The sequence below is a fragment of the Dendropsophus ebraccatus genome, chromosome 13 (assembly GCF_027789765.1).
Source record: "Dendropsophus ebraccatus isolate aDenEbr1 chromosome 13, aDenEbr1.pat, whole genome shotgun sequence".
Lineage (NCBI taxonomy): Eukaryota > Metazoa > Chordata > Amphibia > Anura > Hylidae > Dendropsophus > Dendropsophus ebraccatus.
Window position 1 is genome coordinate 5,051,583 of NC_091466.1, and position 24,886 is coordinate 5,076,468.

Consider the following 24,886-nt stretch of genomic DNA (forward strand, 5'->3'; position numbering starts at 1 on the left):
GACACAAATGCTCAGTCACTGTTCTCATCCACCTAATGTACTGAGTGCTGGAGGACACACATGCTCAGTCACTGCCCCCTCCACCTAATGTGCTGAGTGATGATGGACACAAATGCTCAGTCACTGTCCTCATCCACCTAATGTGCTGAGTGCTGGAGGACACACATGCTCAGTCACTGCCACCATCCATCTAATGTGCTAAGTGCTGGAGGAAACACATGCTCAGTCACTTTCCACCTAATAAGCTGAGTGCTGGAGGACACACATGCTCAGCCACTGTCCCCATCATCTTAATGAACTGAGTGCTGGAGGACACACATGCTCAGTCACTGTTCCCATCCACCTAATGTGCTGAGTGCTGGAGGACACACATGCTCAGTCACTGTCCTCATCCACCTAATGAGCTGAGTGCTGGAGGACACACATGCTCAGTCACTGTCCCCATAAACCTAATGAGCTGAGTGCTGGAGGACACACATGCTCAGTCACTGTCCCCATAAACCTAATGAGCTGAGTGCTGGAGGACACACATGCTCAGTCACTGCCCCCATCCACCTAATGTGCTGAGTGCTGGAGGACACACATGCTCAGTCACTGTCCTCATCCACCTAATGAGCTGAGTGCTGGAGGACACACATGCTCGGTCACTGTCCCATCCACCTAATGTGCTGAGTGCTGGAGGACACACATGCTCAGTCACTGCCACCATCCTCCTTATGTGCTGAGTGCTGGAGGACACACATGATCAGTCACTTTCCTCATCCACCTAATGTGCTGAGTGCTGGAGGACACACATGCTCAGTCACTCTTCCCATCCACCTAATGTGCTGAGTGCTGGAGGACACACATGCTCAGTCACTGTCCCCTCCACCTAATAAACTAAGTGATGGAGGAAACACATGCTCGGTCACTGTCCCCTCCACCTGATGTGCTGAGTGATGGAGAACACACATGCTCAGTCACTGTCCTCATCCACCTAATGTGCTGAGTGTTGGAGGACACACATGCTCAGTCACTGGCCCCATCCACCCAATATACTGAGTGCTGGAGGACACACATGCTTAGTCACTGTCCTCATCCACCTAATGTGCTGTGTGCTGGAGGACACACATGCTCAGTCACTGTCCCCATCCACCTAATGTGCTGAGTGCTGGAGGACACACATGCTCAGTCACTCTTCCCATCCACCTAATGTGCTGAGTGCTGGAAGACACGCATGCTCAGTCACTGTCCCATCCACCTAATAAACTGAGTGATGGAGGACACACATGCTCAGTCACTGTCCCCATCCACCTAATGAGCTGAGTGCTTGAGGACACACATGCTCAGTCACTGTGCCCATCCACCTAATGTGCTGAGTGCTGGAGGACACACATGCTCAGTCACTGTCCCCATCCACCTAATGTGCTGAGTGCTGGAGGACACACATGCTCAGTTACTGTCACCGTAAACCTAATGTTCTGAGTGCTGGAGGACACACATGCTCAATCACTTTTCCCATCCACCTAATGTGCTGAGTGCTGGAGGACACACATGCTCAATCACTGCCCCTCCACCTAATGTGCTGAGTGCTGGAGAACACACATGCTCGGTCACTCTTCCCATCCATCTAATAAACAGTGCTGGAGGATACACATGCTCAGTCACTGTCCCCATCCACCTAATGTGCTGAGTGCTGGAGGACACACATGCTCAGTCACTGTCCCCATAAACCTAATGTTCTGAGTGCTGGAGGACACACATGCTCAGTCACTGTCCCCATAAACTTAATGTTCTGAGTGCTGGAGGACACACACATAATCAAACACTGTTCTTATCCACCTAATGTGCTGAGTGCTTGAGGACACACATGCTCAATCACTGCCACCATCCACCTAATGTTCTGAGTGTTGGAGGACACACATGCTCAGTAACTGTCCATCCACCTAATGTGCTTAGTGCTGGAGGACACACATGCTCAGTCACTGTCCATCCACCTAATGTGCTGAGTGCTGGAGGACACACATGCTCAGTCACTGTCCCCATCCACCTAATGTGCTGAGTGCTGGAGGACACACATGCTCAATCACTGTCCCATCTTCCTAATGTGCTAAGTGCTGGATGACACACATTCTCAGTCACTGTCCCATCCACCTAATGTGCTGAGTGCTGGAGGACACACATGCTCAGTCACTGCCCCTCCACCTAATGTGCTGATTGCTGGAGAACACACATGCTCAGTCACTGCCCCCCTCTACCTAATGTGCTGCGTGCTTGAGGACACACATGCTCGGTCACTCTTCTCATCCATCTAATAAACAGAGTGCTGGAGGACACACATGCTCAGTCACTGTCCCATCCACCTAATGTGCTGAGTGCTGGAGTGCACACATGCTCAGTCACTGCCCCCATCCACCTAATCTGCTGAGTGCTGAAGGACACACATGCTCAGTCTCTGTCCTCATCCACCTAATGTGCTGAGTGCTGGAGGACACACATGCTCAGTCACTGTCCCTATAAACCTAATGTTCTGTGTGCTGGAGGACACACATGCTCAGTCACTGTCGCATCCACCTAATGTGCTGAGTGCTGGAGGACACACATGCTCAGTCACTGTCACCATAAACCTAATGTTCTGAGTGCTGGAGGACACACATGCTCAGTCACTGTCGCATCCACCTAATGTGCTGAGTGCTGGAGGACACACATGCTCAGTCACTGTCCCCATAAACCTAATGTTCTGAGTGCTGGAGGACACACATGCTCAAACACTGTTCCCATCCACCTAATGTGCTGAGTGCTGGAGGACACACATGCTCAATCACTGCCATCATCCACCTAATGTTCTGAGTGTTGGAGGACACACATGCTCAGTAACTGTCCCCATCCACCTAATGTGCTTAGTGCTGGAGGACACACATGCTCAGTCACTGTCCCATCCACCTAATGTGCTGAGTGCTGGAGGACACACATGCTCAGTCACTGCCCCCATCTACCTAATGTGCTACGTGCTGGAGAACACACATGCTCAGTCACTGCCCCCATCTACCTAATGTGCTGCGTGCTTGAGGACACACATGCTCGGTCACTCCTCCCATCCATCTAATAAACAGAGTGCTGGAGGACACACATGCTCAGTCACTGTACCATCCACCTAATGTGCTGAGTGCTGGAGTGCACACATGCTCAGTCACTGCCCCCATCCACCTAATGTGCTGAGTGCTGGAGGACACACATGCTCAGTCACTGCCCCCATCCACCTAATGAGCTGAGTGCTGGAGGACACACATGCTCAGTCACTGTCCTCATCCACCTAATGTGCTGAGTGCTGGAGGGCACACATGCTCAGTCACTGTCCCCATAAACCTAATGTTCTGTGTGCTGGAGGACACACATGCTCAGTCACTGTCCCCATAAACCTAATGTTCTGTGTGCTGGAGGACACACATGCTCAGTCACTGTTGCATCCACCTAATGTGCTGAGTGCTGGAGGACACACATGCTCAGTCACTGTTCCCATAAACCTAATGTGCTGAGTGCTGGAGGACACACATGCTCAGTCACTGTTCCCATAAACCTAATGTGCTGAGTACTGGAGGACACACATGCTCAGTCACTGTTCCCATAAACCTAATGTGCTGAGTACTGGAGGACACACATGCTCAGTCACTGTTCCCATAAACCTATTGTGCTGAGTACTGGAGGACACACATGCTCAGTTAATAGAAGTAGCCTTCTGTTTTTCAAAGAAGGAGCAGTATAGCAGTATAGCTGCGAAGACTCCTTCTGCAGGGAAAGTCAGCTGCCAGAGGGAGGAGGAGACACATGCTTTCCCAGCAGCACCAGGCACCTCCACCATTGGATGATGACATTGCTATATTATCTGCCACTGCAGGTGACATTACAGCAGCTATTAATAGTCTCTTAGGACTCTCGGTATCCGAGTGAGTCACAAGATAACCCCTTTAAGCTCCTTTTCTCCTTTATAATTAAATATATCAGCGGTCACGCCCGTCACATCGAAGACGCTGATCACAAAGCTGAGATCTGCCTGCAGTGTGATCAGTGCTGCAGTGTGATCAGTGCTGCAGTGTGATCAGTGCTGCAGTGTGATCAGTGCTGCAGTGTGATCAGTGCTGCACTGCCAGGTGTATACAGCCAGGGCAGAGTCCATGACCCTGACGCCTACAAGACTGCAAAAGATGGTTGGGGGCTGTCATGTGGACGTCTATCAGTATAGGGGGGGGGGGGGGGGGTGCACGGGCAGGGAGCTCTGATCATAGCAGCAACCTATGAGGGTGCACATAATATGAAGGGGGGGGGACTTTAAGGGGTACTCCACTCAGACATAACCTCTGATATGTTGCTGCCCATGGTGAGACTAACTATTCCTTCCATACTTGTTATTGTCTATTCAGGGTCCTTCCCCATGTTCTCAGCTGCTGCTTTCCGCTGAAGACACAAAAATCTGTGTGTGAGCTTTTCCCTCGTTCCCCCCCCCTCCCTTCCCCCTCCCTTCTGAGACAGCTGATGTAAACAAGTCTCTGGCTTGCTGTTTCTGCAACATTGTAGCTTCTTTGTAATGCTGGGAGGGTTAATCACAGTGAGTTCATTAGCAACTTGACCTCAGTATAACCCTCCTAGCATTATAAAGAAGCTACAACGTGGCAGATACAGCCTGCCAGGGACGTGTTTACATCAGCCGTCTCAGAAGGGAGGGGGGAGGAAGGGGAGACAGAGAGAAAGGCTCACACAGAGATTTTTGTGTCTTCAGCAGAAAGCAGCAGCTGAGAACTGGGGGAAGGAGACTGAATAGATAATAACAAGTATGGAAGAAATTGTTAGTCTCAGCATGGGCAGCAACATATCAGAGGTTATGCATGAGTGGAATCCCCCTTTAAGCTTCAACAATCTACAATGGCTTACTACGACTGCAACCTCTTTGCCTTCAGAATAAGCCGCTGCTGCAGGAAGTACAAAGAGCCGGTGATATTATCTGGAGATGTAAGCGAAGTCCAACGTGCCGGATCTCACCTCAATCACATCGGCAAACTGGGTCTGGATCAGCTTCTGGAATCCTTCTATGTCCAGCTTATCGCAGGGCTCCCTTTGGCTGCTGTAGCTGTGGAAGGTGTCTATGATCTTACGGATGGCGTCCAGGAGGTTGGCCATTGTGGCTGGATGGGCACTGAAGGATGGAAGTAAGAAGAGTGTCAGAAGAGCAGATAGGGGACAGCATGTTCGGTGGGTCGTGTCCGGCTTTAGTAGTTACAGTACACTTGGAGGAGGAGACTCATAGCAGAGATTAATGTGCCGCCCCCTTTAGGTGCCAGTTCACACCACCAAGACCATCAGCACTGGAGGCCTCGGAGCTTGTTTTGCCACCATGAACTCTACATATGGGTGTTGGCCCCTCGGAGAGTATAATGTACCTACCTAGTATGACAGATATATGGACATTGATTATAAGAGCGTGATAGCACCGCGCCCTAACCCAAAAATAAATACATAAGAAACGCTGTTACTCATCACAGCCTGCTCATGGTCAAAAACAGGTCAAAAGGACGTAACTGGTGGGATGTCTCCTCATTCTGCAACCTCACGGCACGCCTGACATTATGGTGATGGCCTCAATGTGTATAATTACATGGCAGCTCCAGCGGAACACATCGTACAGTTATAACCCCGTAATAAGCTGACGACTCCACAAACCATATAATAAGCCCAGTATCATCTACTGACCAGTAACCCTCCAGCAATGTCAGCACTCCCAGTAACGGAGCCCAGAAAGTGAGTAGGGTGATCATGGGAGGGCAATATGGCGGTCAGACGCAAGGACAGTAACCCTGGTACCCAGGATATTCCACTCACACCTCATAGGAGTTTTTCATATAAAATGTCTAATAAACATCCTTGGTGCTTGGCTCAGGCTGGAAGAGCCGAATCATGTCAGCCACTCTTCTCTAATGATGAAGCCTACAACTCCGAAACCCGAACCTACAACTCCAAAACCCAAAGATACAACTCCAAAACCCAAACCTACAACTCCGAAACCCAATCCTACAACTCCAAAACCCAAACCTACAACTCCGAAACCCAAACCTACAACTCCAAAACCCAAACCTACAACTCCAAAACCCAAACCTACAACTCCAAAACCCAATCCTACAACTCCAAAACCCAAACCTACAACTCCGAAACCCAAACCTACAACTCCAAAACCCAAACCTACAACTCCAAAACCCAAAGATACAACTCCAAAACCCGAACCTACAACTCCAAAACCCAAAGATACAACTCCAAAACCCAAACCTACAACTCCAAAACCCAAACCTACAACTCCGAAACCCAAACCTACAACTCCGAAACCCAAACCTACAACTCCAAAACCCAAACCTACAACTCCGAAACCCAAAGATACAACTCCGAAACCCAAACCTACAACTCCAAAACCCAAACCTAAGACTCCAAAACCCGAACCTACAACTCCAGAACCCGAACCTACAACTCCAAAACCCAAACCTACAACTCCAAAACCCAATCCTACAACTCCAAAACCCAAACCTACAACTCCAAAACCCAAACCTACAACTCCGAAACCCAAACCTACAACTCCAAAACCCAAACCTACAACTCCAAAACCCAAACCTAAGACTCCAAAACCCGAACCTACAACTCCAAAACCCAAACCTACAACTCCAAAACCCAAACCTACAACTCCAAAACCCGAACCTACAACTCCGAAACCCAAAGATACAACTCCGAAAACCCAAACCTACAACTCCAAAACCCAAACCTACAACTCCAAAACCCAAACCTACAACTCTAAAACCCAAAGATACAACTCCGAAAACCCAAAGATACAACTCCGAAACCCAAAGATACAACTCCGAAACCCAAACCTTCAACTCCAAAACCCAAAGCTACAACTCCAAAACCCAAAGATACAACTCCAAAACCCAAACCTACAACTCCAAAACCCAAACCTACAACTCCAAAACCCAAACCTACAACTCCAAAACCCAAAGATACAACTCCGAAAACCCAAAGATACAACTCCGAAACCCAAAGATACAACTCCGAAACCCAAACCTACAACTCCAAAGCCCAAACCTTCAACTCCAAAACCCAAACCTACAACTCCAAAACCCAAACCTACAACTCCAAAACCCAAACCTACAACTCCAAAACCCAAACCTACAACTCCAAAACCCAATCCTACAACTCCAAAACCCAAACCTACAACTCCGAAACCCAAACCTACAACTCCAAAACCCAAACCTACAACTCCAAAACCCAAAGATACAACTCCAAAACCCGAACCTACAACTCCAAAACCCAAAGATACAACTCCAAAACCCAAACCTACAACTCCAAAACCCAAACCTACAACTCCGAAACCCAAACCTACAACTCCGAAACCCAAACCTACAACTCCAAAACCCAAACCTACAACTCCGAAACCCAAAGATACAACTCCAAAACCCAAACCTACAACTCCAAAACCCAAACCTAAGACTCCAAAACCCGAACCTACAACTCCAAAACCCGAACCTACAACTCCAAAACCCAAACCTACAACTCCAAAACCCAATCCTACAACTCCAAAACCCAAACCTACAACTCCAAAACCCAAACCTACAACTCCGAAACCCAAACCTACAACTCCAAAACCCAAACCTACAACTCCAAAACCCAAACCTAAGACTCCAAAACCCGAACCTACAACTCCAAAACCCAAACCTACAACTCCAAAACCCAAACCTACAACTCCAAAACCCGAACCTACAACTCCGAAACCCAAAGATACAACTCCGAAAACCCAAACCTACAACTCCAAAACCCAAACCTACAACTCCAAAACCCAAACCTACAACTCCAAAACCCAAAGATACAACTCCGAAAACCCAAAGATACAACTCCGAAACCCAAAGATACAACTCCGAAACCCAAACCTACAACTCCAAAGCCCAAACCTTCAACTCCAAAACCCAAAGCTACAACTCCAAAACCCAAAGATACAACTCCAAAACCCAAACCTACAACTCCAAAACCCAAACCTACAACTCCAAAACCCAAACCTACAACTCCAAAACCCAAAGATACAACTCCGAAAACCCAAAGATACAACTCCGAAACCCAAAGATACAACTCCGAAACCCAAACCTACAACTCCAAAGCCCAAACCTTCAACTCCAAAACCCAAAGCTACAACTCCGAAACCCAAACCTTCAACTCCGAAACCCAAACCTACAACTCCAAAACCCAAAGATACAACTCCGAAACCCAAAGCTACAACTCCGAAACCCAAACCTTCAACTCCGAAACCCAAACCTACAACTCCAAAACCCAAAGATACAACTCCGAAACCCAAAGATACAACTCTGAAACCCAAACCTACAACTCCAAAACCCAAAGATACAACTCCGAAACCCAAAGATACAACTCTGAAACCCAAACCTACAACTCCAAAACCCAAAGATACAACTCCGAAACCCAAACCTTCAACTCCGAAACCCAAAGCTACAACTCCGAAACCCAAACCTTCAACTCCGAAACCTACACCGTTACCTCCAAAACCCAATCCTACAACTCCAAAACCCAAACCGTTAACTCCGAAACCTAAACCGTTAACTCTGAAACCAACACCTTCAACTCCAAAACCCAAACCTACAAATCTGAAACCCAAAACTACAACTTTGAAAGCCAACCCAATCTTACATATCTAAAACCCAATTATGGAATTCTGAAAGTCAATCCTACAATTCCGAAATGCAGCTCGATCCTACTACTTCTTAACCCAATCTTACAGCTCTGAAACCCAAAACCTACCACTTCGAAATTCAAACCTACAACTCCGCAATCTAAATCTTCAATTGCGAAACCCAATCCTACGGCTCTGAGAGCCAACCCTACAACTTCCAGTGTGTCCTATGTTTTTTCCTTACTCTAAGCTTTGGACCAAATATGAGAAGAAGTAGAACCCCAGGTCCCCTGATCTTCTGACTCTACCACCTGCAATAGAGACCATATCTTCCCAATAGAGACCATATCTTCCCAATAGAGACCATATCTTCCCAATAGAGACCATATCTTCCCAATAGAGACCATATCTTCACAATAGAGACCATATCTTCCCAATAGAGACCATATCTTCACAATAGAGACCATATCTTCCCAATAGAGACCATATCTTACCAATAGAGACCATATCTTCCCAATAGAGACCATATCTTCCCAATAGAGACCATATCTTCCCAATAGAGACCATATCTTCCCACAGCCTATCCAGTCTCTTTATAACCGATTAAAGACAAATCTCTGGTCTTGTGCTACTGCCGACCGATCTCCCCATCATCTCCTTGGACGCTTGGTCTACTTCCATCTAGAAGTCTCCTTACACTATATACTGATGTTGGCCGAGCCTTTCGCTGGTAGCAGGTTAGGCTGTTTGAAAAAAGTGTATCGGGGCCTCCCGAGTCTCCACTCGCAGAAGATGTCGGTGAAGATAGGGATCAGGCATGGTGGAGTTCCACTGCCCACCCTCTTTGTTCTCAGAGGAAGGCTCCAGCACCAGAGCTGTCTGTCGGCAGCTTGGTCCCATGGTCCATCTGGGAAACGTTCTAGGACCAGATGAGAAAAGAATTAGTATAAATGTGCAGGTAGAAAAGTCCCGGCACACTGCACCTTGTGCCAACCTGGTGAATGGAGGGATCTAGGCACCTTGTAATTAAGGAGGGAACGATGAAGAGATGCCATGGAGATGCTGTGACCTGACTGGAAGGGGGCACTGCATACTAGGCATCCTGTGCCAGTCATTACACCGAACCCTTCATCCCGTACCAGTCACTGCCCCAGTACCTCCATCCTGTGCCAGTCCCTGCACCCGTCCTTCTACCTATGCCAGTCACTGCCCCAGTACCTCCATCCTGTACCAGTACCTCCATCCTGTACCAGTACCTCCATCCTGTACCAGACACAGCACCAGTACCTCCATCCTGTGCCATTCACTGTACCAATACCTCCATCCTGTGCCAGTCACTGTACCAGTACCTCCATCCTGTGCCATTCACTGTACCAATACCTCCATCCTGTGCCAGTCACTGTACCAGTACCTCCATCCTGTGCCAGTCATTACACCGAACCCTTCATCCTGTACCAGTCACTGCCCCAGTACCTCCATCCTGTGCCAGTCCCTGCACCCGTCCTTCTACCTATGCCAGTCACTGTACCAGTACCTCCATCCTGTGCCAGTCACTGTACCAGTACCTCCATCCTGTGCCATTCACTGTACCAATACCTCCATCCTGTGCCAGTCACTGCACCAGTACCTCCATCCTGTGCCAGTCACTGTACCAGTACCTCCATCCTGTGCCAGTCCCTGCACCCGTCCTTCTACCTATGCCAGTCATTACACCGATCCCTTCATTCTTTTCCAGGCACTACACCGATCCCTCCACCCTGTGCCAGTCATTACACCGAACCCTTTATCCTGTGCCAGCCACAGCACCAGTACCTTCATCCTGTGCCATTCACTGTACCAATACCTCCATCCTGTGCCAGTCACAGAACCGATATCTCCATCCTCTGCCAGTCACTGTACCAGTACCTCCATCCTGTGCCATTCACTGTACCAATACCTCCATCCTGTGCCAGTCACTGTACCAATACCTCCATCCTGTGCCAGTCACTGTACCAGTACCTCCATCCTGTGCCAGTCATTACACCGATCCCTCCACCCTGTGCCAGTCATTACACTGAACCCTTTATCCTGTGCCAGTGACTGCCCCATTACCTCCATCCTGTGCCAGCCACAGCACCAGTACCTCCATCCTGTGCCATTCACTGTACCAGTACCTACATCCTGTGCCAGCCACAGCACCATTACCTCCATCCTGTGCCAGCCACAGCACCAGTACCTCCATCCTGTGCCAGTCACTGTACCAATACCTCCATCCTGTGCCATTCACTGTACCAGTACCTCCATCCTGTGCTAGTCACTGTACCAGTACCTCCATCCTGTGCTAGTCACAGAACCGATATCTCCATCCTCTGCCAGTCACTGCCATACTACCTGCCTCCATTGTGCCAGCCACAGCACCAGTACCTCCATCCTGTGCCAGCCACAGCACCAGTACCTCCATCCTGTGCCAGTCACTGTACCAATACCTCCATCCTGTGCCATTCACTGTACCAATACCTCCATCCTGTGCCAGCCACAGCACCAGTACCTCCATCCTGTGCCAGTTACTGTACCAATACCTCCATCCTGTGCCATTCACTGTACCAGTACCTCCATCCTGTGCTAGTCACTGTACCAGTACCTCCATCCTGTGCTAGTCACTGTACCAGTACCTCCATCCTGTGCCAGTCACTGTACCAGTACCTCCATCCTGTGCCAGTCACAGAACCGATATCTCATCCTGTGCCAGTCACTGTACCAGTACCTCCATCCTGTGCCAGTCACTGTACCAATACCTCCATCCTGTGCCATTCACTGTACCAGTACCCCCATCCTGTGCCAGTCCCTGTACCATTACCTCCATCCTGTGCCATTCACTGTACCAGTACCTCCATCCTGTGTCAGTCACTGTACCAGTACCTCCATCCTGTGCAAGTCACTGTACCAATACCTCCATCCTGTGCCAGTCCCTGTACCATTACCTCCATCCTGTGCCAGTCACTGTACCAGTACCTCCATCCTGTGCAAGTTCTTGTACCAGTACCTCCATCCTGTGCCATTAACTGTACCAGTACCTCCATCCTGTGCCATTCACTGTACCAATACCTCCATCCTGTGCCATTCACTGTACCAATACCTCCATCCTGTGCCAGTCACTGTACCAGTACCTCCATCCTGTGCCAGTCACAGAACCGATATCTCCATCCTCTGCCAGTCACTGTACCAGTACCTCCATCCTGTGCTAGTCACTGTACCAGTACCTCCATCCTGTGCCAGTCACTGTACCAATACCTCCATCCTGTGCCAGTCACTGTACCAGTACCTCCATCCTGTGCCAGTCATTGTACCAGTACCTCCATCCTGTGCCAGTCACTGTACCAGTACCTCCATCCTGTGCCAGTCAATGTACCAGTACCTCCATCCTGTGCCAGTCACTGTACCAGTACCTCCATCCTGTGCCAGTCATTGTACCAGTACCTCCATCCTGTGCCAGTCACTGTACCAGTACCTCCATCCTGTGCCAGTCATTATACCAGTACCTCCATCCTGTGCCAGTCACTGTACCAGTACCTCCATCCTGTGCCAGTTCTTGTACCAATACCTCCATCCTGTGCCAGTCACTGTACCAGTACCTCTATCCTGTGCCAGTCACTGTACCAGTACCTCCATCCTGTGCCAGTCACTGTACCAATACCTTTATCCTTTGCCAGTTCCTGTACCAGTACCTCCATCCTGTCCCAGTCACTGTACCAGTAACTCCATCCTGTGCCAGTCATTGTACCAGTACCTCCATCCTGTGCCAGTCACTGTACCAGTACCTCCATCCTGTGCCAGTCATTATACCAGTACCTCCATCCTGTGCCAGTCATTATAACAGTTCCTCCATCCTGTGCCAGTCATTGTACCAGTAACTCCATCCTGTGCCAGTCATTGTACCAGTACCTCTATCCTGTGCCAGTCACTGTACCAGTACCTTCATCCTGTGCCAGTCACTTTACCAATACCTCTTTCCTGTGCCAGTTCCTGTACCAGTACCTCCATCCTGTGCCAGTCACTGTACCAGTACCTCCATCCTGTGCCAGTCACAGAACCGATATCTCCATCCTGTGCCATTCACTGTAGCAGTACCTCCATCCTGTGCCAGTCACGGTACCAGTACCTCCATCCTGTGCCAGTCACTGTACCAGTACCTCAATCCAGTGCCAGTCATTGTACCAGTAACTCCATCCTGTGCCAGTTCCTGTACCAGTACCTCTATCCTGTGCCAGTCACTGTACCAGTTCTTCCATCCTGTGCCAGTCACTGTACCAGTACCTCCATCCTGTGCGAGTTCTTGTACCAGTACCTCCATCCTGTGCCAGTCATTATACCAGTACCTCCATCCTGTTCTAGCCACTGTACCAGTACCTCCATCCTGTGCCATTAACTGTACCAGTACCTCCATCCTGTGCGAGTTCTTGTACCAGTACCTCCATCCTGTGCCAGTCATTATACCAGTACCTCCATCCTGTGCCATTAACTGTACCAGTACCTCCATCCTGTGCCATTCACTGTACCAATACCTCCATCCTGTGCCAGTCACTGTACCAGTACCTCCATCCTGTGCCAGTCACAGAACCGATATCTCCATCCTCTGCCAGTCACTGTACCAGTACCTCCATCCTGTGCTAGTCACTGTACCAGTACCTCCATCCTGTGCCAGTCACTGTACCAATACCTCCATCCTGTGCCAGTCACTGTACCAGTACCTCCATCCTTTGCCAGTTCTTGTACCAGTACCTCCATCCTGTGCCAGTCATTATACCAGTACCTCCATCCTGTGCCAGTCACTGTACCAGTACCTCCATCCTGTGCCAGTCACTGTACCAGTACCTCCATCCTGTGCCAGTTCCTGTACCAATACCTCCATCCTGTGCCAGTCACTGTACCAGTACCTCCAACCTTTGCCAGTCACTGTACCAGTACCTCCATCCTGTGCAAGTCACTGTACCAGTACCTCCATCCTGTGCCAGTCACTGTACCAGTACCTACATCCTGTGCCAGTCACTGTACCAGTACCTCCATCCTGTGCCAGTCATTGTACCAGTACCTACATCCTGTGCCAGTCATTGTACCAGTACCTACATCCTGTGCCAGTCATTGTACCAGTACCTACATCCTGTGCCAGTCATTGTACCAGTACCTCCATCCTGTGCCAGTTCCTGTACCAATACCCCCATCCTGTGCCAGTCACTGTACCAGTACCTCCATCCTGTGCCAGTCACTGTACCAGTACCTCCATCCTGTGCCAGTCACTGTACCAGTACCTCCATCCTGTGCCAGTCACTGTACCAGTACCTCCATCCTGTGCCAGTCACTGTACCAGTACCTCCATCCTGTGCCACTCATTATACCAGTGACCATGGTTAGTAGTAGATTGGTCCCTGCATCAAGTCCTGATGAAGTGATGGATCCCACCTGACATGCCTTGTCCGTATTCTGTCAGTAACAGTGTGGCCCCTCGGTGTGGCCCCCAATACGCAGATCCATGGTCACCTAGTTATATGCTTTATAGGAGGCTGTGGGAGTCTGCACACCCTCCCCCGACTGTTATTCTACCATGAAGGGGTTAATGCTCATGTTAGCGGCTGCGTTCACACTGGGCATTTTGCAGCAGTTTTTTGCAGTGAGAGAAGTGCGATCCGCCCCGGGGTGAGATCCATCATACACATATTCATGAAGGGCGTAACCGGCCTCCGCCATATCACAGTGCCGGGGCCCGAAGTACTGACACACTCACTGAGAGGCTTCTGATGGTATACGCTATATACCACCAGCGGGACACAGTGTACGCTATATACCACCAGCGGGACACAACATACGCCATATACCACCAGCGGGACACAGTATACGCTATATACCACCAGCGGGACACAGTGTACGCTATATACCACCAGCGGGACAAAGTGTACGCTATATACCACCAGCGGGACACAACGTACGCTATATACCACCAGCAGGACACAGTGTACGCTATATACCACCAGCGGGACACAACGTACGCTATATACCACCAGCGAGACACAGTGTACGCTATATACCACCAGCGGGACACAGTATACGCTATATACCACTTGCGGGACACAGTATATGCTATATACCACCAGCTGTACACAGTATACGCTATATACCACCAGCGGGACAAAGCGTATGCTATATACCACCAGCAGGACACAGTGTATGCTATATACCACCAGCAGGACACAGTGTACGGTTTATACCACCAGCGGGACACAGGGTATGCTATATACCACCAGCGGGCACAGTATACGCTATATATCACCAGAGGGACACAGTATACGCTATATATCACCAGTGGGACACAGTATATGCTATATACCACAAGAGGGACACCGTATACGCTATATACCAGGATTATACAATATACACCATGATGATACAGGAGTAATATATAGTATACACCAGGATGATACAGGAGTAATATATAGTATACACCAGGATGATACAGGAGTAATATATAGTATACACCAGGATGATACAGGAGTAATATATAGTATACACCAGGATGATACAGGAGTAATATATAGTATACACCAGGATGATACAGGAGTAATATATAGTATACACCAGGATGACACAGGAATAAGGAGATATAGTATACACCAGAATGTTACAGGAGTAATATATAGTATACACCAGGATTATACAGGAGTAATATATAGTATACACCAGGATGATACAGGAGTAATATATAGTATACACCAGGATGATAAAGGAGTAATATATAGTATACAGGATGATACAGGAGTAATATATAGTATACACTAGGATGATACAGGAGTAATATATAGTATACACCAGGATGATACAGGAGTAATATATAGTATACACCAGGATGATACAGGAGTAATATATAGTATACACCAGGATGACACAGGAATAAGGAGATATAGTATACACCAGAATGTTACAGGAGTAATATATAGTATACACCAGGATTATACAGGAGTAATATATAGTATACACCAGGATAATACAGGAGTAATATATAGTGTACACCAGGATAATACAGGAGTAATATATAGTATACACCAGGATGATACAGGAGTAATATATAGTATACACCAGGATGATACAGGAGTAATATATAGTATACACCAGGATGATACAGGAGTAATATATAGTATACACCAGGATGATACAGGAGTAATATATAGTTTACACCAGGATGATACAGGAGTAAAGAGATATAGTATACACCAGGATGATACAGGAGGAAGGAGATATAGTATACACCAGGATGATACAGGATTAATATATAGAATACACCATGATGATACAGGAGTAATATATAGTATACACCAGGATGGTACAGGAGTAATATATAGTATACACCAGGATGATACAGGAGTAATATATATAGTATACACCAGGATGATACAGGAGGAAGGAGATATAGTATACACCAGGATGATGCAGGAGTAATATATAGTATACACCAGGATGATACAGGAGTAAGGGGATATAGTATACACCAGGATGATACAGGAGTAGGGAGATATAGTATATAACAGGATGATACAGGAGTAATATATAGTATACACCAGGATGATACAGGAGGAAGGAGATATAGTATACATCAGGATGATACAGGAGTAAGGAGATATAGTATACACCAGGATGATACAGGAGTAAGGAGATATAGTATACACCAGGATGATACAGGAGTAATATATAGTATACACCAGGATGATACAGGAGTAATATATAGTATACACCAGGATGATACAGGAGTAAGAAGATATAGTATACACCAGGATGATACAGGAGTAATATATAGTATACACCAGGATGATACAGGAGTAATATATAGTATACACCAGGATGATACAGGAGCAAGGAGATATAGTATACACCAGGATGATACAGGAGTAAGGAGATATAGTATACACCAGGATGATACAGGAGTAAGGAGATATAGTATACACCAGGATGATACAGGAGTAATATATAGTATACACCAGGATGATACAGGAGTAATATATAGTATACATCAGGATGATACAGGAGTAAGGAGATATAGTATACACCAGGATGATACAGGAGTAAGGAGATATAGTATACACTAGGATGATACAGGAGTAATATATAGTATACACCAGGATGATGCAGGAGTAATATATAGTATACACCAGGATGACACAGGAGTAATATATAGTATACACCAGGATGATACAGGAGTAAGGAGATATAGTATACACTAGGATGATACAGGAGTAATATATAGTATACACCATGATGATACAGGAGTAATATATAGTATACACCAGGATGATACAGGAGTAATATATAGTATACACCATGATGATACAGGAGTAATATATAGTATACACCAGGATGGTACAGGAGTAATATATAGTATACACCAGGATGATACAGGAGGAAGGAGATATAGTATACACCAGGATGATACAGGAGTAATATATAGTATACACCAGGATGATGCAGGAGTAATATATAGTATACACCAGGATGATACAGGAGTAAGGGGATATAGTATACACCAGGATGATACAGGAGTAGGGAGATATAGTATATAACAGGATGATACAGGAGTAATATATAGTATACACCAGGATGATACAGGAGTAAGGAGATATAGTATACACCAGGATGATACAGGAGTAAGGAGATATAGTATATACCAGGATGATACAGGAGTAATATATAGTATACACCAGGATGATACAGGAGTAATATATATTATACACCAGGATGATACAGAAGTAATATATAGTATACACCAGGATGATACAGGAGTAATATATAGTATACACCAGGATGATACAGGAGTAATATATAGTATACACCAGGATGATACAGGAGTATTATATAGTATACACCAGGATGATACAGGAGTAATATATAGTATACACCAGGATGATACAGGAGTAATATATAGTATACACCAGGATGATACAGAAGTAATATATAGTATACACCAGGATCATGCAGGAGTAATATATAGTATACACCAGGATGTTACAGGAATATTATATAGTATACACCAGGATGATACAGGAGTAATATATAGTATACACTAGGATGATACAGGAGTAATATATAGTATACACCAGGATGATACAGGAGTAATATATAGTATACACCAGGATGATACAGGAGTAAGGGGATATAGTATACACCAGGATGATACAGGAGTAGGGAGATATAGTATACACCACGATCATGCAGGAGTAATATATAGTATACACCAGGATGTTACAGGAATATTATATAGTATACACCAGGATGATAAAGGAGTAATATATAGTATACAGGATGATACAGGAGTAATATATAGTATACACTAGGATGATACAGGAGTAATATATAGTATACACCAGGATGATACAGGAGTAATATATAGTATACACCAGGATGATACAGGAGTAATATATAGTATACACTAGGATGATACAGGAGTAATATATAGTATACACCAGGATGATACAGGAGTAATATATAGTATACACCAGGATGACACAGGAATAAGGAGATATAGTATACACCAGAATGTTACAGGAGTAATATATAGTATACACCAGGATTATACAGGAGTAATATATAGTATACACCAGGATAATACAGGAGTAATATATAGTGTACACCAGGATAATACAGGAGTAATATATAGTATACACCAGGATGATACAGGAGTAATATATAGTATACACCAGGATGATACAGGAGTAATATATAGTATACACCAGGATGATACAGGAGTAATATATAGTATACACCAGGATGATACAGGAGTAATATATAGTATACACCAGGATGATACAGGAGTAATATATAGTTTACACCAGGATGATACAGGAGTAAAGAGATATAGTATACACCAGGATGATACAGGAGGAAGGAGATATAGTATACACCAGGATGATACAGGATTAATATATAGAATACACCAGGATGGTACAGGAGTAATATATAGTATACACCAGGATGATACAGGAGTAATATATATAGTATACACCAGGATGATACAGGAGGAAGGAGATATAGTATACACCAGGATGATGCAGGAGTAATATATAGTATACACCAGGATGATACAGGAGTAAGGGGATATAGTATACACCAGGATGATACAGGAGTAGGGAGATATAGTATATAACAGGATGATACAGGAGTAATATATAGTATACACCAGGATGATACAGGAGGAAGGAGATATAGTATACATCAGGATGATACAGGAGTAAGGAGATATAGTATACACCAGGATGATACAGGAGTAAGGAGATATAGTATACACCAGGATGATACAGGAGTAAGAAGATATAGTATACACCAGGATGATACAGGAGTAATATATAGTATACACCAGGATGATACAGGAGTAATATATAGTATACACCAGGATGATACAGGAGTAAGGAGATATAGTATACACCAGGATGATACAGGAGTAAGGAGATATAGTATACACCAGGATGATACAGGAGTAAGGAGATATAGTATACACCAGGATGATACAGGAGTAATATATAGTATACACCAGGATGATACAGGAGTAATATATAGTATACATCAGGATGATACAGGAGTAAGGAGATATAGTATACACCAGGATGGTACAGGAGTAAGGAGATATAGTATACACCAGGATGATACAGGAGTAAGGAGATATAGTATACACTAGGATGATACAGGAGTAATATATAGTATACACCATGATGATACAGGAGTAATATATAGTATACACCAGGATGATACAGGAGTAATATATAGTATACACCATGATGATACAGGAGTAATATATAGTATACACCAGGATGGTACAGGAGTAATATATAGTATACACCAGGATGATACAGGAGGAAGGAGATATAGTATACACCAGGATGATACAGGAGTAATATATAGTATACACCAGGATGATGCAGGAGTAATATATAGTATACACCAGGATGATACAGGAGTAAGGGGATATAGTATACACCAGGATGATACAGGAGTAGGGAGATATAGTATATAACAGGATGATACAGGAGTAATATATAGTATACACCAGGATGATACAGGAGTAAGGAGATATAGTATACACCAGGATGATACAGGAGTAAGGAGATATAGTATATACCAGGATGATACAGGAGTAATATATAGTATACACCAGGATGATACAGGAGTAATATATATTATACACCAGGATGATACAGAAGTAATATATAGTATACACCAGGATGATACAGGAGTAATATATAGTATGCACCAGGATGATACAGGAGTAATATATAGTATACACCAGGATGATACAGGAGTATTATATAGTATACACCAGGATGATACAGGAGTAATATATAGTATACACCAGGATGATACAGGAGTAATATATAGTATACACCAGGATGATACAGAAGTAATATATAGTATACACCAGGATCATGCAGGAGTAATATATAGTATACACCAGGATGTTACAGGAATATTATATAGTATACACCAGGATGATACAGGAGTAATATATAGTATACACTAGGATGATACAGGAGTAATATATAGTATACACCAGGATGATACAGGAGTAATATATAGTATACACCAGGATGATACAGGAGTAAGGGGATATAGTATACACCAGGATGATACAGGAGTAGGGAGATATAGTATACACCAGGATCATGCAGGAGTAATATATAGTATACACCAGGATGTTACAGGAATATTATATAGTATACACCAGGATGATACAGGAGTAATATATAGTATACACTAGGATGATACAGGAGTAATATATAGTATACACCAGGATGATACAGGAGTAATATATAGTATACACCAGGATGATACAGGAGTAATATATAGTATACACCAGGATGATACAGGAGTAATATATAGTATACACCAGGATGATACAGGAGTAATATATAGTATACACCAGGATAATACAGGAGTAATATATAGTGTACACCAGGATAATACAGGAGTAATATATATATAATAATAATAAAATATAATAATATATTGTTTACAGCTTCTTGCTTGGGGTAACTGTGTATATGGTACTACGCTCATTCACTATATGGGACCTGTAGGGTTTGCTGCAGTCTGATAGCTGTTGTATGGGATTACAAGCTGCGCTGCTCCTGCATCTTCTATTCACCTGAATCGGTCAGCTGCAATACCTGACCCAGCCATGGCTAGGAGTGGCGCTTTTCCAAATCTTATCCTGAGGCTTTCTTGTAATCCCAGAGATCATGGTTTAGAAGACAGAAAGGACAGAGAGGACCCTGGGGGACATGGGATTTACCTGTCCAGGTGAGCTGCAGATCTCTGTGTGGACTCAGGGAGAAGCAGAGACGGCTGAGTGCTGAGAAGGCAGGGTGTCCTTATATTATACACATTGGAGGACATAGGTGACACCCTTCACCTCCACACCCATCGTGGACCTAGCTACCAGGCTCCGTCCATTCCTCCCTGACGGGTGCTGGTGTCACACCCTCCTAAATTATTCTCTACAACTCACCGTACAGACATCTGCTGCTCACTGACAATGACGCTCCATCCTCTGCCCCATACAGGGTCGGGGGACCTCCACTCTGCCATGGACCATTGTAACATATTGCATGGAGGGAGGTTGTACCTTTTGGGACAGCCTTGCATGGATTACAACCCCCAACATGTAATAAAATTTATCGCAGGATGGGGATGTAATCCATGGGAGATAGGTCCCAAATGGGTAGGTGTTTCCTCAGGTAGGTAGATGCCCTTAGTTGTTAATACCTACTTATTAGGTAGAAGCCCCCAGTAAGTAGTTAATGCCCCCCATTAGGTAGAAGCCTCCAGTAAGTAGTTAATGCCCCCCATTAGGTAGAAGCCCCCTAGTAAGTAGTTAATGCCCCCCCCCCCCCCAATTAGGGAGAAGCCCCCAGCAAGTAGTTAATACCCACCCATTAGGTAGAAGCCCCCAATAAGTAGTTAATTCCCCCCCATTAGGTAGAAGCCCCCAGCAAGTAGTTAAGGCCCCCCATTAGGTAGAAGCCCCCAGTAAGCAGTTAATGCCCCCATTAGGTAGAAGACCCCATTAAATAGTTAATGCCCACCTATTAGGTAGAAGCCCCCAGTAAGTAGTTAATGCCCTCCATTAGGTAGAAGTCCCCAGTAAGTAGTTAATGCCTCCCCCCCCCAAAAAAAAAAAAAATGCAGAAGCCCCCAGTAAGTAGTTAATGCCCCCCATTAGGTAGAAGTCCCCAGCAAGTAGTTAATGCCCTCCATTGGGTAGAAGTCCCCAGTAAGTAGTTAATGCCCTCCATTGGGTAGAAGTCCCCAGTAAGTAGTTAATGCCCCCCCCAATTATGCACAAGCCCCCCCTACTATACTACATATCCCTACTATACCACATACTCCTACTATACCACATACTCCTACTATACCATATAACCCTCCTATACCACATATTCCTACTAAACCACATAACCCTACTATACCACATATCCCTACTATACTACATACTCCTACTATACCACATAACCCTACTATACTACATATCCGTACTAAACCACATAACCCTACTATACCACATAACCCTACTATACCACATTACCCTACTATACTACATATCCCTACTATACCACATAACCCTACTATACCACATAACCCTACTATACTACATACTCCTACTATACCACATAACCCTACTATACTACATACTCCTACTGTACCACATATCCCTACTATACCACATAACCCTACTATACTGCATATCACTACTATACTACATATCCCTACTATACCATATATTCCTACTATACTTTATACTCCTACTATACCACATAACCCTACTATACTACATATCCCTACTAAACCACATAACCCTACTATACCACATAACCCTACTATACCACATAACCCTACTATACTACATATCCCTACTATACCACATAACCCTACTATACTACATATCCCTACTAAACCACATAACCCTACTATACCACATAACCCTACTATACTACATATCCCTACTATACCACATTTCCCTACTATACCACATAACCCTACTATACCACATAACCCTACTATACCACATAACCCTACTATACTACATACTCCTACTGTACCACATATCCCTACTATACCACATAACCCTACTATACTGCATATCACTACTATACTACATATCCCTACTATACCACATACTCCTACTATACCACATAACCCTACTATATCACATACCCTTACTATACTACATACTTCTACTATACCACATACTCCTACTATACCACATAACCCTCCTATACCACATATCCCTACCAAACCACATAACCCTACTATACCACATATCCCTACTATACTACATACTCCTACTATACCACATAACCCTACTATACTACATATCCGTACTAAACCACATAACCCTACTATACCACATAACCCTACTATATCACATACCCTTACTATACTACATACTTCTACTATACCACATACTCCTACTATACCACATAACCCTCCTATACCACATATCCCTACCAAACCACATAACCCTACTATACCACATAACCCTACTATACTACATAACCCTATTATACCACATAACCCTACTATACCACATACTACTACTATACCACATACTCGTACTATACGACATACTCCTACTATACTACATACTCCTACTATATGACATACTCCTACTATATCACATAACCCTACTATACCACATACTCCTACTATACTACATATCCCTACTATACCACATAACCCTACTTAACTACATACTCCTACTATACCACATACTTCTACTATACCACATAACCCTACTATACTACATATCCCTACTATACCACATAACCCTACTATACCACATACTTCTACTATACCACATATCCCTACTATACTACATACTTCTACTATACCACATAACCCTACTATACCACATAACCCTACTATATCACATATCCCTACTATACCACATAACCCTACTTAACTACATACTCCTACTATACCACATACTTCTACTATACCACATAACCCTACTATACTACATATCCCTACTATACCACATAACCCTACTATACCACATACTTCTACTATACCACATAACCCTACTATACCACATACTCCTACTATACCACATATCCCTACTATACCACATAACCCTACTATACCACATACTCCTACTATACCACATAACCCTACTATACTACATACTTCTACTATACCACATAACCCTACTATACCACATAACCCTACTATATCACATATCCCTACTATACCATATATTCCTACTATACTACATATCCCTACTATACCACATATCCCTACTATACCATATATTCCTACTATACTACATATCCCTACTATACCACATATCCTTACTATACTACATAATTCCCCCATAACCCTCCCCCATGTGGTAGGCATTCTCCTGTAGGTTATCCCCCCCAGTATGTAGTATACCCCAATATACATCCTCAGTAGGTAATCTCCCCAGTTTGTTGCATCTCTGTTCTACAGCCCCCGCACTAGACCCCTCCATTCTACAGCCCCCACACTAGACCCCTCCATTCTACAGCCCCCACACTAGACTCCTCCATTCTACAGCCCCCACACTAGACCCCTCCATTCTACAGCCCCCACACTAGACCCCTCCATTCTACAGCCCCCACACTAGACCCCTCCATTCTACAGCCCCCACACTAGACCCCTCCATTCTACAGCCCCCACACTAGACCCCTCCATTCTACAGCCCCCACACTAGACCCCTCCATTCTACAGCCCCCACACTATACCCCTCCATTCTACAGCCCCCCCACTAGACCCCTCCATTCTACAGCCCCCACACTAGACCCCTCCATTCTACAGCCCCCACACTAGACCCCTCCATTCTACAGCCCCCATACTATACCCCTCCATTCTACAGCCCCCACACTACACCCCTCCATTCTACAGCCCCCACACTACACCCCTCCATTCTACAGCCCCCAGACTACACCCCTCCATTCTACAGCCCCCACACTATACCCCTCCATTCTACAGCCCCCACACTGGATCTTTACATTCACACTAGAAGGGATTCCTGTGAACCTGTGAGCGGTATACTGGCTGACATGGTATCCGCTGGCATGTATTTTTGGGGCATGTATAGGTTATTGTGATGCCTCCTCTTCTCGGCAATCCCTTTTCTGTGACTTTCTCAGTCATTCGGGGAGAGTTGTCGAG

General features: G+C 45.1%; 2 protein-coding genes across 2 annotated transcripts in view; one reads left to right on the plus strand and one right to left on the minus strand.

The window, feature by feature from the left end:
* LOC138771164 (golgin subfamily A member 4-like) overlaps window positions 1–21,038 on the minus strand; it is a 36,728-nt gene extending 15,690 nt beyond the window's left edge. The window contains exons 1-2 of the mRNA XM_069950686.1: window positions 20,982–21,038; window positions 5,014–5,167 (exon numbers count right to left, since the gene is read on the minus strand). Of these exons, the coding sequence (XP_069806787.1) occupies window positions 5,014–5,151 (138 nt within the window). The 5' untranslated portion in view covers window positions 5,152–5,167; window positions 20,982–21,038. The remainder of the gene's footprint in view (window positions 1–5,013; window positions 5,168–20,981) is intronic.
* On the plus strand, window positions 5,738–8,708 carry LOC138771360 (proteoglycan 4-like). Its single transcript, XM_069951008.1, has 4 exons — window positions 5,738–5,769; window positions 5,909–6,726; window positions 7,063–7,779; window positions 8,137–8,708. The coding sequence occupies exons 1-4, from the start codon at window positions 5,738–5,740 to the stop codon at window positions 8,706–8,708; spliced, it is 2,139 nt and encodes a 712-aa protein (XP_069807109.1).
* Window positions 21,039–24,886: the final 3,848 nt, after the last annotated feature.